Raw genomic sequence first — 13332 nt, 5'->3', positions numbered from 1 at the left:
CAACAAAGACTGACTCTAGTTGTGGCTAATTTCTTTCACGCGCAGATATTAAGTGGCAGAGGTAGGACTTGAGCTCGGATCTCTGACTTCCAGACCTAGAACTTTTCATGTGTTATCATAGTCGTTCAAAACCTTACCTGGATTTGTGCTTTGCAATTTACATTTCAAACAGGCAGGAATGTAGTTTGGGCATTTGTCTGGAACTTCGGATTCTCAGGACTCCAGGGTGGCCAGGGCGCGGAGGTGACTCACTGACATTAACAGGCCTGGATGCACGTGAGTTGCTGGGCGGATGCTGGGAAGGTACGGGGTTTGCCCGCTGTAGGTCGCCGGAACTCACGCGTGTCCCTGCCTCTCTCACTCCCGGGGTCGGCTCTGGCCAGTGGCCCCCAGCTCAGCCAGGGACCTGACACGCCGCCAGCCCACTAGCCTTCCGGGTCCTAGCGCGTCTCCAGTCTGCCGGATCCGGCGGATCTGGGCGACCACTCAAGCTCCCCTTCGCGCAAGTTAGGGGGTGGGGCATCGGATTTCTGGCTCGTGATTTGTCGAAGCCCAGGCGCTCCTCTTCTCCGCCCCTCTCCGGCTGGGTGAGAGGTCAGCGGAGGGGCGGTCTGCGGGGACAACAATGGCGGGGCTCTGGGTCGGGACAGCAGCGCTGGTTGCTGCCGGACGGCGTGGGCGGTGGCCGCCGCAGCAGCTGATGTTGAGCGCGGCGCTGCGGACCCTGAAGGTGAGGAGCGGCGGGGCCCTCGCGGGTCCGGGCTTCACCGGGCTTCCAGCCGTGCCGCCTCTGGGTGGGTGGCGCCGGGAGAGCGCTGGCTGGGTCCGGCTGTCCCCGCGTCCCGATTCCGCCTCAGCTGCACCCCTCGCTCTCCTCCCACCCGCAGTTCGCGTGGCAGCGGGCTCAGGAGGCATCCCTCGTTGCAGCTGTTCCTCCCGGGGATCCTGCGGAGCAGAGAGGCCTAGGGCAGAGGCAGTTGGGTGCCCGCACGCCCTCCGAGGCGGGTGATGGCTTTGGGCAGGCATATTCTTGCCTTGCCCGAGGTCCGCTTCCAGGGCCCCGCGGCAGTGGCTTTGTCTTAAGCTTTCCAGGGTGTGTTTTTAGGTGTCATTATAGTTTCCGTGTTCTCTGACCTCTTTCCAGCATTTTTGAAGGGACACTGTGAACTGTTGTTCAGGTAGAGTTAAGGTTGTGAGTTGATCTTATCTTTTGAAGTACTACACCGTATCAGGACTGCTAATAGATTTTACGTTGCATTTGAAAGCCTGTTTTAATTGTGTGACACCCCAGTCTACTGTGTACCAAATACATCTCGTGAACTTACTTTCCTTTTCGATGTAGTGGTGAACCTGATTTTGGCACTGTTCTAAACACATTTCATGACTGTTGTGTATACCTAGGCTGTCATGATGGCAGATTGACTCACAGGTTGGAGTGCTTGTGTTTGCATCTGAACTCTTTATCCCGTCAACATCAAGTCTCTCGTTAATTCTGGGGCACAGACCACTTAACCTACTTTATAAGGTTTGTTGAGGCACCTGAACACATTCTTTGCAACGAAGGTCCCCTGAAAACCATCTGTCAGCTGGTTCAGTGTGCTTGTTAAACTTCCTTTTAAAAAATAATTATTAAAACATTGCCACATAACTTGATTTTTTTTTTTTTTTTTTTTTTTTTTTTGACACAGAGTCTGGCTCTTTCGCCCAGGCTGGAGTGCAGTGGCCGGATCTCAGCTCACTGCAAGCTCCGCCTCCCGAGTTCACGCCATTCTCCTGCCTCAGCCTCCCGAGTAGCTGGGACTACAGGCGCCCGCCACGTCGCCCGGCTAGTTTTTTGTATTTTTTTTTTTTTTTTTTTTAGTAGAGACGGGGTTTCAACGTGTTAGCCAGGATGGTCTCGATCTCCTGACCTCGTGATCCTCCCGTCTCGGCCTCCCAAAGTGCTGGGATTACAGGCTTGAGCCACCGCGCCCGGCCCACATAACTTGATTTATAGTCATTGAAGTTGAGACTTTGAAGACACTTTAGAGACGAACCTGCCCCATCCTACTCTTTTTTTTTTTTTTTTTTTGAGACGGAGTCTCGCTCTGTCGCCCGGGCTGGAGTGCAGTGACTGGATCTCAGCTCACTGCAAGCTCCGCCTCCCGGGTTCACGCCATTCTCCTGCCTCAGCCTCCGGAGTAGCTGGGACTACAGGCGCCCGCCACCTCGCCCGGCTAGTTTTTTGTATTTTTTAGTAGAGACGGTGTTTCACCGTGTTAGCCAGGATGGTCTCGATCTCCTGACCTCGTGATCCGCCTGTCTCGGCCTCCCAAAGTGCTGGGATTACAGGCTTGAGCCACCTCGCCCGGCCTCATCCTACTGTTTAAAGAGGAGGGAACCCAGCCCCGGGTGGGCAGTATGAGAGCTGGAGCTTATCCACATGGAAGTGAGAGGCGCCTATGTTTGTTTTGTATTCAGCGTGCGGACTTTCACTGATCTCTGTGTTCCCATACAGTTTAGTGTTCTTTAATCTTTATCATTCTGTTCATTTTTGTTGGCCACTTCAATTGCAGCTGTAAGACTTATGTATTTACATAGGAGGCAGCTTACTTAATATGGTAGAAAGTGTGGGCTTTGGAGTCAGGTACATGAGGCTTTGTATACTGGACAGGTCTCTTGGGCGTCAGCTTTGTCCTTGTAGCTATTTTTTCAACAAATGTTTACTGAATATCTCCTGTCTTCCACTTCTGGGGAATGAATATGGTTTCTGCTTTCTTAGAAATTTTACTCTAGTAGGGAGAGTGTAATAAGTGTAAAATGGTATTAGGGGAGATGCCCTGGTGCTATAAGAAAATAAAATAGAGGGATTTGACCAAGCCAAGATGTTGAGTTCTGTGTCCTAGATACTGTTCTGTTGCTTTGCTTGAACTAATTTATTCAATCTCACAACAGTCGTATGTCCCCCATTGACAGAAGGTGAAAGTGAAGCACTAAGTGTTAATGTGACTCGCTCGAAGCTATAGTGCCAATAAGTGGCAAACAGGATTTAGAAGTCCAGAACCTGTGCTCTTAATCATACTATATTACTTATAGTAAGGGAGTGTTTTCCTTTGGAATTGAAAATTGAGACAAGTTTTGAAGGATGAAGTGACCTTCTCTAACAAACAGAGGAGATGAATGTCATATGTGAGAGAACAGTGTGTGCAAAGGTCCTGCGGCCAGAGGGAATGACAGGTTAGAAGAACTGAAAAAAGCCTACAGAGGCTCTGATGCAGAGAGTAGATGGTGCTGGAGAAGTTGGCAGGAGTCAGACCATGCTGGCTCTTATAGATCATATTATGAGGTTTGGTGTTTGTCTTAGAGCAGTGGGAAGACATTGATGTTGGAGGTGGGAGGGATGACACTGACATTTTAGATTGGAGAGGCTGAGAGGAAGGCTGTTACTGTACTTACTGTTGTACAGTTGTTATACACTCACTGTGTAATACATAAGCTTTGATGTTTCTTACCTGGTTTTTTCCTTTTAATGTGTTGGCAGAGACTGCATCTTGTCTATTTCTGTGTTCTTAGTACAATGTTTGGCACAATAGGTGCTGAATGTGTAACAATAGAGTAGCATTATGTTTGTGTCAGTAAAGAATTCCTCCTTGGGATGGGAAGCATCTCTGAAGTTCACTATCACTCTAGGGGAACTTGAGCTGCTGCCTAGCTTCTCTCTGTGCTTCTCTTCTATGAACTTGAAATATGCTCTACTGAGTCTGTTTGAAGCTGAATCTTTTGAAGATTTTAACCCCTCCCATCCCTCCCTCCACCTCTGCAAACCTTTTGGTTGGTTAGAAAGCAGCCAGCTAACTCTAGGTTCTAGTCTAGAGAATTCTGATCATTCTTTTAGCCAGTCGACAGAGTTTATTTATTTTCAGGGTATGTGTGGAGTTCACCTTTTAGTCTTATTTGTTTTGTGTATCAGCTTTTTAAACACATTCTATTTTAATGCCTAGTTTTTTCTTCTGCGTAAATGTTTTCAATGGCTCTAGGATGTTGGTTTTATGGTAATTGCTATAGTTTTTATTGAACTCTTATATGCCTTGCGTGATTTTCCTTTGCTTTTCTTTTTTTCTGGGATGGAGTCTCGCTCTGTTGCCAGGCTGGAGTGCAGTGGCGTGATCTCGGCTCTCTGCAACCTCCACCTCCTGGGTTAAAGCGATTCCCTTGCCTCAGCCTCCCAAGTAGCTGGGACTACAGGCGTGCGCCACCACCCCCGGCTAATTTTTTTTGTATTTTCGTAGAGAGGGGGTTTCACCATGTTGGGCACCTCGATCTTTTGACCTCGTGATCTGCCTGCTTTGGCCTCCCAAAGTGCTGGAAATTACAGGCATGAGCCACCAAGCCCGACTCTATGATTTTTTCATATAATATCTTTTATCGTTGTAACAACTAGGTCAAAAATCCCAATTTTATAGTAGAGGAAACACAGCTCAGGGCAGTTAAGTACTTGCTTAAAAGCACAATTGGCTGAAGTAGAATTTGAACCTTAGATAATATAATTCCAAAGGCTTTCTCTTCTTTCTTCCTTCTTTTTTTTTTTTTTTTCAGACGAGGTCTGGCTCTGTTGACCAGGCTGTAGTGCAGTGGCATGATCTTGGCCTACTGCAGCCTCTGCCTCCTGGGCTCAAGCCATCCTCCCATCTCAGCCTCCCAAGTAGGTGGGACCACAGGCACCTACGACCACACCTGGCTATTTTTTAATTTTAATTTTAATTTTTTGTAGAGATGGGGTTTTGCTGTGTTGCCCAGGCTGGTCTCAAACTCCTGAACTCAAGCAATCCACCCACATCGGCTTGCTTTTCTAGTTACAAATTGTCTCATTTGAATCATGGTCTCATTGTGTGATGTGTTCATGAAATTTGAATGTTTAAGCCCTATGTTACTTGAAATCCATTATTTTCTTTTGTAATCAGTAAATATGGAAAAGAATGTTTAGGCTTATCTGAACGCTTTAGAATTGCCTGGAGGTTAATCTTTCCAACATGCTGATAAATTTCTAACAAATCATTTGGGAAAACAAGTTTCTGAGATTATTACAGAAACTAGTTTCTGGTGTAAAAAAATGTTTATAGACATTTTTATATTTACACATCTACCATTTGGATTTTATTCTGTTCCTGAGAGGTTCAGAACAGAGGTAAAAACTGCTCTAGTCCTTTTCTAAATAAGAGGAAAAGATGGTGACATTTTTGATGAAGAGTGAGGGAAAAGGATTTGTTTAAATGATTCCAAACTTTAAAAAATGTAAGTAGGAGAACCAGGATGAAAAAGGAATTTGGGAAGAAACATCTTTTCCGTGGGGCTGGAAACATAGTGTTTCATTGTAGATATCTGGAGTTAGACGCCCATAGGAGCCATGCTGAGGTGCTGGGAAGACAGAGGATATCAGTGGCTGGCTTTACAGCCAGGGATACGAGGCTAAAGTTAGAGTTAGAATCTGTGAACCCTGAAGGATATAGTGAGGCAGTTAATATTTAATTGAATAAATGCTTCATCTTACAACCCTAAATTAGGATTTGGAAGAAGGAAGAAGAGACAAGAGGAGTTAGAGATATGGTTTGAGAGGAGCCAATGTAGTGTAGTGTTACCAAACCTGGGAAAGAAATTTCAAGAAGTAGTTAGCATTCTTTCATTCACTTGTCTAGAGATCTAGTTCTTTACTCAAAAAGTGTTTGTGGAGCATTTTCTAAGTTCCAGGTACTATGGCATGTACAGAGGAGAGAAAAAAATTAAAACATAGTCCCTAACTGCGTTCCAGGTGCAGAGAGGCTAAGGAATAAAAGATTGATGAAGCCAGGTTGGCCAGGGTTGGGATTGCTCACGCCTGCAATCCCAACCATTTGGGAGGCCAAAGTGGGAGGATTACTTGAGCTCAGGAGTTTGAGACCAGCTTAGTCATCATAGTGATACCCACCCCCCCATCTCTACAAAATAAAATAGAAATTAGCTGGCTGTGGTGGCATGTGCCTGTAGTTCTAGGTACTTTGGAGGCTGAGGAGGGAGGATCACTTGAGCCCAGGAGGTCAAGGCTGCAGTGAGCTGTGATCACACCAAGGTACTAACCCTGTCCCCCCCCCCAAAAAAAAAGGGCATGGTGGCTCATGCCTGTAATCCCAGCACTTTGGGAGGCCGAGGTGGGCGGATCACCTGAGGTTGGGAGTTCGAGACCAGCCTGACCAACATGGAGAAATCCCGTCTCTACTAAAAATACAAAATTAGCTGGGCATGGTGGTGCATGCCTGTAATCCCAGCTACTTGGGAGGCTGAGGCAGGAGAATCGCTTGAACCTGGGAGGTGGAGGTTGCAGTGAGCTGAGATTGCACCACTGCACTGCAGCCTGGGCAACAAGAGCAAAACTCTGTCTCAAAAAAAAAAGAAAGATGAAGAAAAGAAGAGTAAAAAGGGGGCCGGAAAAAAAAGAAAAGAAAAAAAGGGGGCTGGGCATCGTGTCTGTCGCCTCTAATCCCAGCACTTTGGGAGGCCAAGGTGGGTGGATCACGAGGTCAGGAGATCGAGACCCTCCTGGCTAACACGGTAAAACCCCGTCCCTACTAAAAATACAAAAAAAATTAGCCAGGCATGGTGGCGGGCGCCTGTAGTTCCAGCTACTCGGGAGGCTGAGGCAGAAGAATGACGTGAACCTGGGAGGTGGAGGTTGCAGTGAGCTGAGATCGTGCCACTGCACTCCAGCCTGGGTGACAGCGAGTCTCTGTCTCAGAAAAAAAAAAAGATTGGTGAAAGAATTTGATAAGATCTTTGATTTTTAATGAGAATAATTTTAGTAGCATGCTGAAGTGTTATACAAATATACTGCTTTTATTTTGACAATACTCTTAAATAGTTGAAGCAAAATTATATTTTCTGAAAGATAAGCATATTGCATAACTTTCAAAAATTAGTTTATTTTAAATGACTGTTGACATTTTTGTTAGGAAAAAACCTCACGAACTGATGGGATCAACCTAATAAGATCAAAATAAAAGTGAATTTTAAAAATGTTGGAAGATACAGATTTGTGATTTCATTCACAAAACCTAATACAGCATCCATGTGGCATACTCTCTTTGATATTCTATGTTTGTTTGTTTTTGAGATGGAGTCTCATGTTGCCCAGGCTGGAGTGCAGTGGTGTGATCTCGGCTCATGGCAACCTCCACCTCCCAGATTCAAGTGATTCTCCTGCCTCAGCCTCCTGAGTAGCTGGGATTACAGGCATGTGCCACCATGCCCATCTAATTGTCGTATTTTTAGTAGAGATGGGGTTTCATCATGTTGGCTTGCCTGGGCTTGAACTCTTGACCTCAACTGATCTGCCCGCCTTGGCCTCCCAAAGTGCTGGGATTACAGACATGAGCCACCGTGCTCGCCCTCTTTGGTATTCTTTATTCAAGAAACCCTTGGTTTCCTAGAGCTGCTGTACAAATGACCATGGACCTCGTGGCTTAAAACAACAAATTCATTCTCCCGCAGTTCTAAAGGCCTGAAGTCTGAAATCAAGGCATGAGCAGGGCCATGCTTCCTTTGAAGGCTCTAAGGGAGGATCCTTTCTTGCCTCTTTGAGCTTTTGGTGGCTGCATTCATTCCTTGACTTGTGGCTGCATCACTCCAGTCTCTGCCTCTGTCTTCACATGGCTACCTTCTCCTCCTCCTCCTTGTGCATCTTTCCCTCTCATTCTTTTATAAAGACACTTTTTATTGGATTTAGGGCCATGACAAGATCTAGGATGATTTTGCGAGGTCCTTCACTTTGTTGTATTGGCAAAGACCCTTTATCACAGGTTCCAGGACATGGACACATCATTTTAGGGGCTACCATTCAATCCACCTACACGTCGTATGTGTCAGACACTACTTAGAGCTGGGAACATAATCGTGAATGTTTCTGCTCCCATTGTGGTTACATTTGAGTAAGGAGACTGTGCTCATATAAATAGAAAAGTTCGGAGAGTAAGAAGTGATCTTGAAGTAAAAAGATAGGGATATCTTTTATCTTAATGGGATAGAGAGTGGTAGTGGTGCTGAGTTGGGGATGTTACCTAATGAGACCATAGGGGACATTTCAGAGCATGTGGCATTTGGACAGGAAACTGAGCCAGCCAGCCATGTGACTATATGGGGGCCTAGCATTGCAGACCAAGGAATGCCAGGGCAAAAACTCTGAGGGGAGATTGCATTTGGCATAATTAAGGGATGAATGTGGCTGCTGTGGTTGGGGTGAACTGAATGAGGGGGTGATCTTAGGAGATGAGGGAGGAGGAGTAGGTAGGCAGGACAGAGTCATTAGGGGCTTGTATTTGGAATTTAATAATGAGAGTCCAATCGGACGCATTTAAGCACATTTAACTTGTGTTTGGAAAAGACGATTGTGACTACTGTGTGGCCAATGTCTTAGTAGGGGTGGGAGTAGGATTGGGGACTGGGTGGGAAGAGTGGAAACAGAGAGACCAGTCAGGAAGCTGTTGTAGAAGACCAAGCTAGAGATGATGGTGACTTGCGCTAGGGTGGTAGCACTGGAGTTGGTGAGAACTGGTCAGACTTGGAATATATTTTGGAGCTAAAGCCAGTATCTTGCTGTAGGGTTTGAAGGCAGATACAGACATACCTCATATCTTGGCTTTATTGGCCCTGCAGATACTGTTTTTGTTGTTGTTGTTTTTACAGATTGAAGGTTTGTGGCAACCCTGCTTTGAGCAGCTGTATTGGTCTCATCTTTCCAATAGCACAGACTTACTTTGTGTCTCTGTGAAACATTTTGATAATTCTTGGAATAATTTAAACTTTTTCATTATTACTATGTCTGTTTTGGTGATCTGTGATCAGTGATCTTCAATATTCTTATTGTAAATATTTTGGGGTGCCGTGAACCACACCCATATAAGCAGAGAAACATAATTGATAAATGTTGTGTGTGTTTTGATTTCTCCAACCAGGTATTCCCCATGTCTATCCCTCTCCTCAGGCCTCCCTATTCTCTGAGACACAACAATATTGAAAGTAGGCCAATTAATAACCCTCTAAGCATTCTAGTGAAAGGAAGAGTCACATGTCTGTCACTTTAAATAAAAAGTTAGAACTCATTAAGCTTAGGGAGGAAGGCCTGTCAAAAGCCAAGATAGACTGAAAGCTGGGCCTCTTGTGCCAAATTGTGAATGCAAAGGAAAAGTTCTGGAAGGAAATTAAAAGTGCTACTCCAGTGAGCACACAACTGATTAAAAAAAGTGAAACAGCTTTATTGCTGATATGGCAAAAGCTTTAGTGGTTTGGATAGAAGATCAAACCAGCCACATTTCCTTAAGTCATAGCCTAATCCAGCACAAGGCCCTCTCTTCAATTCTACGAAGGCTGAGAGAGGTGAGGATGCTGCAGAAGAAAAGTTGGAAGCAAACAGAGGTTGGTTCATGGGGTTTAAGAAAAGAAGTGAGCCCGGATGCAGTGGCTCACACCTGTAATCCCAGCACTTTGGGAGGCCGAGGCGAGCGGATCACAAGATCAAGAGATTGAGACCATTCTGGCTAACATGGTGAAACCCTGTCTCTACTAAAAATACTAAAATTAGCCAGGTGTGGTAGCACGTGCCTATAGTCCCAGCTACTTGGGAGGCTGAGGCAGGAGAATCGCTTTAACCCAGGAGATGGAGGTTGCAGTGAGCCAAGATCGTGCCAGTGCACTCCGGCCTGGCAACAGAGAGACTCTGTCTAAAAAAAAAAAAAAAAAAAGGAAGCGATTTCCATAACATAAATGTGGAAGCAACAAGTGCTGATGTAGAAGCTGCAGCATTATCCAGAAGATCTCACAAAGATCATTCATGAAGTTGGCTACACCGGACAGCAGATTTTCATTGTAGATGAAATAACCTTCTATTGGAAGAATATGTCATTTAGTACTTTGAGAACTGGAGAGAAGTCAGTGCCTGGCTTCAGAGCCTCAAAGGACAGCACCTGGGTGCTCACTATCATACCTGGCTGTCTTTTGAGGCTTAGAAGCCAGGCACTGGCTCTAGAGGCTGAGGTGGGAGGATTGCTCGAACCCAGGAGTTGGTGTCCAGCCTGGGCAACATAGCGAGACCCCATCCCTAAAAAAAAAAAAAAAAGCAAGCAAGCTTCAAAGGACAGGTCAACTCTTGTTAGGGGCTAATGCAGCTGGTAACTTAAGTAGAAGCCAATGCTCATTTACCATTTTGAAAATCCTAGGACCCTTAAGAATTATTCAAAGTTGACTCTGCCTGTGCTCTAGAAATGGAACAGCAAAACCTGGATGACAGCACATCTGTTTACAGCATAGTTTACTGAATATTTTAAGCCCACTGTTGAAACCTACTGCTCAGGACAGAAAGATTCCTTTCAAAATATTGCTGCATATACACAATACACTTGGTTACCCAAGAGCTCTAATGGAGCTGTACAAGTAGATTAATGTTATTTTCATGCCTGCTAATACAACATTCTCCAGCCCATGGATCAAGGAGGAATTTCAACTTTCAAGTTGTATTATTTAATAAATAGTATTTCATAAGTCTATATAGCTGCCGGAGAGAGTGATTCCTCTGATGAATCTGGGCAAAGTGAATTGAAAACTTTCTGGAAAGGATTCACCATTCTAGATGCCATTAAGAACCTTCATGATTCATGGTGGGTCAAAATATCAACATTAAGAGGAGTTTTGAGACGTAGATTCCAACTGTGAGGGATTCAGGACTTCAGTGGGGAATGTAACTGTAGAGGGATGGAAATAGCAAGAGAACTAGAGTGGAGTCTGAAGATGTGATAGAATTGCTGCTGTCTCATGACCAAACTTGAAGGGATGAGAAGTTGCTTCTTAATAGATGAGTAAAGAAAGTGGTTCCTTTTTTTTTTTTTTTTTTGAGGAGGGGTCTCACTCTGTCACCCAGGCTGGAATGCAGTGGCACGGTCATGGCTCACTGCAGCCTCAACCTCCCAGGCTCAAGTAATCTTTCCACCAGCCTCCTGAATAGCTGAGATTACAGGCTTGCACCACCATGCCCAGCTATATATATATGTATATATCCATGCTCCGCTATATGTATGTATCGCTATATATATATATTTTAATTTTTTGTATAAATGAGGTTTTGCCATGTTGCCCAGGCTTGTCTCAAACTCCTGAGCTCAAGCAATCCGCCTGCCTCGGCCTCCCAAAGCCCTGGGTTTATAGGTGTTGAGCCACCACACCCAGTCAAGAAAGTGGTATCTTAAGACGGAATCTACTAGTGGTGGAGGATGCTGTGAACACTGTCATCGTGATAAAAAAGGATTTATAATATTATATCGACTTGGTTGATAAAGCAGCAGGTTTTGGGAGGATTTATTCCAATTTTGAAAAAGTTCTAATGTGGATATGATATCAAACAGCATCACATGCGACAGAGAATTTTTTGTGAGAGAAAATCACTGCAGCAAACTTCACTGTTGTTTTATTTTAAGAAATTGCCACAGCCATCCCAACCTTCAGCAACCACCACCCTGATCAGTCAGTAGCCATCAACATCAAGGCAAGACCCTCCACCAGGAAAACGATGAGATTTGCTGAAGGATCAGATGATTGTTAGTATTTTTGAGCAGCAATTGTTTTGAACAATAATTAATTGGACCTGAACCTGCAATATCTGTAAGGTATGTACAAATAGGGAAAGGAAAGAATTAAGAACGACTTTTGAAGGTAGACACACAAGGCCGCTATTGTATGATTGTGTTTTTATGCAGTCTCCAGAATAGACTGATCCATGAAGACAGAAAGTAGATTAGTGGTTGCCCAGGGCCTGGAGGAGAGGGGATGGGAGTGACTGTGCATAGTTAAGGGGTGTCTTTTTGGGGTGATAAAAATGTCCTGGAATCAGTAGCCGTCATGGTTCCATGCCTTGTGAATATACTAAAAACCACTGAGTTGTATACTTTTTTAAAAGGGTAAATTTTATGGTATGTGAATTACATCTGAATTAAAAAATAAAAGAATGGTCTGGGCGCAGTGGTTCACAGCTGTAATCCCAGCACTTTGGGAAGCCAAGGCAGGTGGATCACCTGAGGTCAGGAGTTCGAGACCAGCCTGACCAACATGGAGAAACCCCATCTCTACTAAAAATACAAAATTAGCCAGACTTGGTGGCACATGCCTGTAGTCCCAGCTACTCGGGAGGCTGAGACAGGAGAATTGCTTGAACCCGGGAGGCGGAGGTTGCGGTGAGCTGAAATCGCACCATTGCACTCCAGCCTGGGCAACGAGAGCAAAACGCCGTCTCAAAAAAAAAAAAAAAAAAAAAGACTTAAATCAATTGCCCACGTTCCTGAGTATTTAGTGTCTTAGAAATAGGGAGGGTTAAGACTTGAGAGGGAAGAGTGAGACAGTAGTTACACTGAAACACATCTTTGTTTTCATAGCTGGAGACTAGCTTCATTCTGTTCCTGTAGGGAGCTCTAGAGCAGTATTTCTCAAAGTGTTAACCAGCAGCATTATCGGGGACTTGTTAGAAATGCAAATTATCCAGCCCTAGCCCAGAGCTGCAGAGTCTGAGTATCTGGTGATGGAGCCCAGCAATCTGTTTTAATAAGCCTTTCAGGTGATTCTGATGCATGGTAAAATTTGAGAACAACTGCCCTAGATCAGTGCTGCCCAATAGAAATATAAGGTGAGCTGCAAATGTCATTAAAAATCTTCGCCGGGCGTGGTGGCTCAGCTGGGCATGGTGGCTCAGGACTGTAATTCTAGCACTTTGGGAGGCCGAGGCGGGTGGATCACAAAGTCAAGAGATTGAGACCATCCTGGCCAACATGGTGAAACTCTGTCTCTACTAAAAATACAAAAATTAGCTGGGTGTGGTGGTGTGTCGGGAATTGGTGGGTTCTTGGTCTCACTGACTTCAAGAATGAAGCCGCGGACCCTCAACGGTGAGTGTTACAGTTCTTAAAGATAGTGTGTCTGGAGTTTGTTCCTTCAGACTTTCAGATGTGTCTGGAGCTTCTTCCTTTTGGTGGGTTCGTGGTCTCGCTGGCTTCAGGAGTGAAGCTGCAGACCTTCGCGGTGAGTGTTAACAGCTAATAAAGACAGCGTGGACCCAAAGAGCCAAAGAACAAAGCTTCCACGGTGTGGAAGGGGACCTGAGTGGTTGCCACTGCAAGGTAGCCTGCTTTTATTTCCTTATCTGACCCCACCCACATCCTGCTGATTGGTCCATTTTACAGAGAGCTGATTGGTCTATTTTACAGAGAGCTGATTGGTCCGTTTTGACAGAGTGCTGATTGGTACATTTACAATCCTTGAGCTAGACACAGAGTGCTGATTGGTGTGTTTACA

General features: G+C 45.1%; 1 protein-coding gene across 2 annotated transcripts in view; it reads left to right on the top strand.

The window, feature by feature from the left end:
• The first annotated feature begins 518 nt into the window (after positions 1-518).
• PCCA (propionyl-CoA carboxylase subunit alpha) overlaps positions 519-13332 on the top strand; it is a 456600-nt gene continuing 443786 nt past the window's right edge. For both annotated transcript variants that reach the window (XM_023218016.2, XM_023218015.2), the window contains exon 1: positions 519-730. In XM_023218016.2, the coding sequence (XP_023073784.1) occupies positions 626-730 (105 nt within the window). In that variant the 5' untranslated portion in view covers positions 519-625. The remainder of the gene's footprint in view (positions 731-13332) is intronic.

Source organism: Piliocolobus tephrosceles, chromosome X, assembly GCF_002776525.5.
Source record: "Piliocolobus tephrosceles isolate RC106 chromosome X, ASM277652v3, whole genome shotgun sequence".
NCBI lineage: Eukaryota > Metazoa > Chordata > Mammalia > Primates > Cercopithecidae > Piliocolobus > Piliocolobus tephrosceles.
The sequence above is the reverse complement of the archived record's forward strand: the minus strand, read 5'-3'. Positions and strand labels throughout refer to the sequence as shown.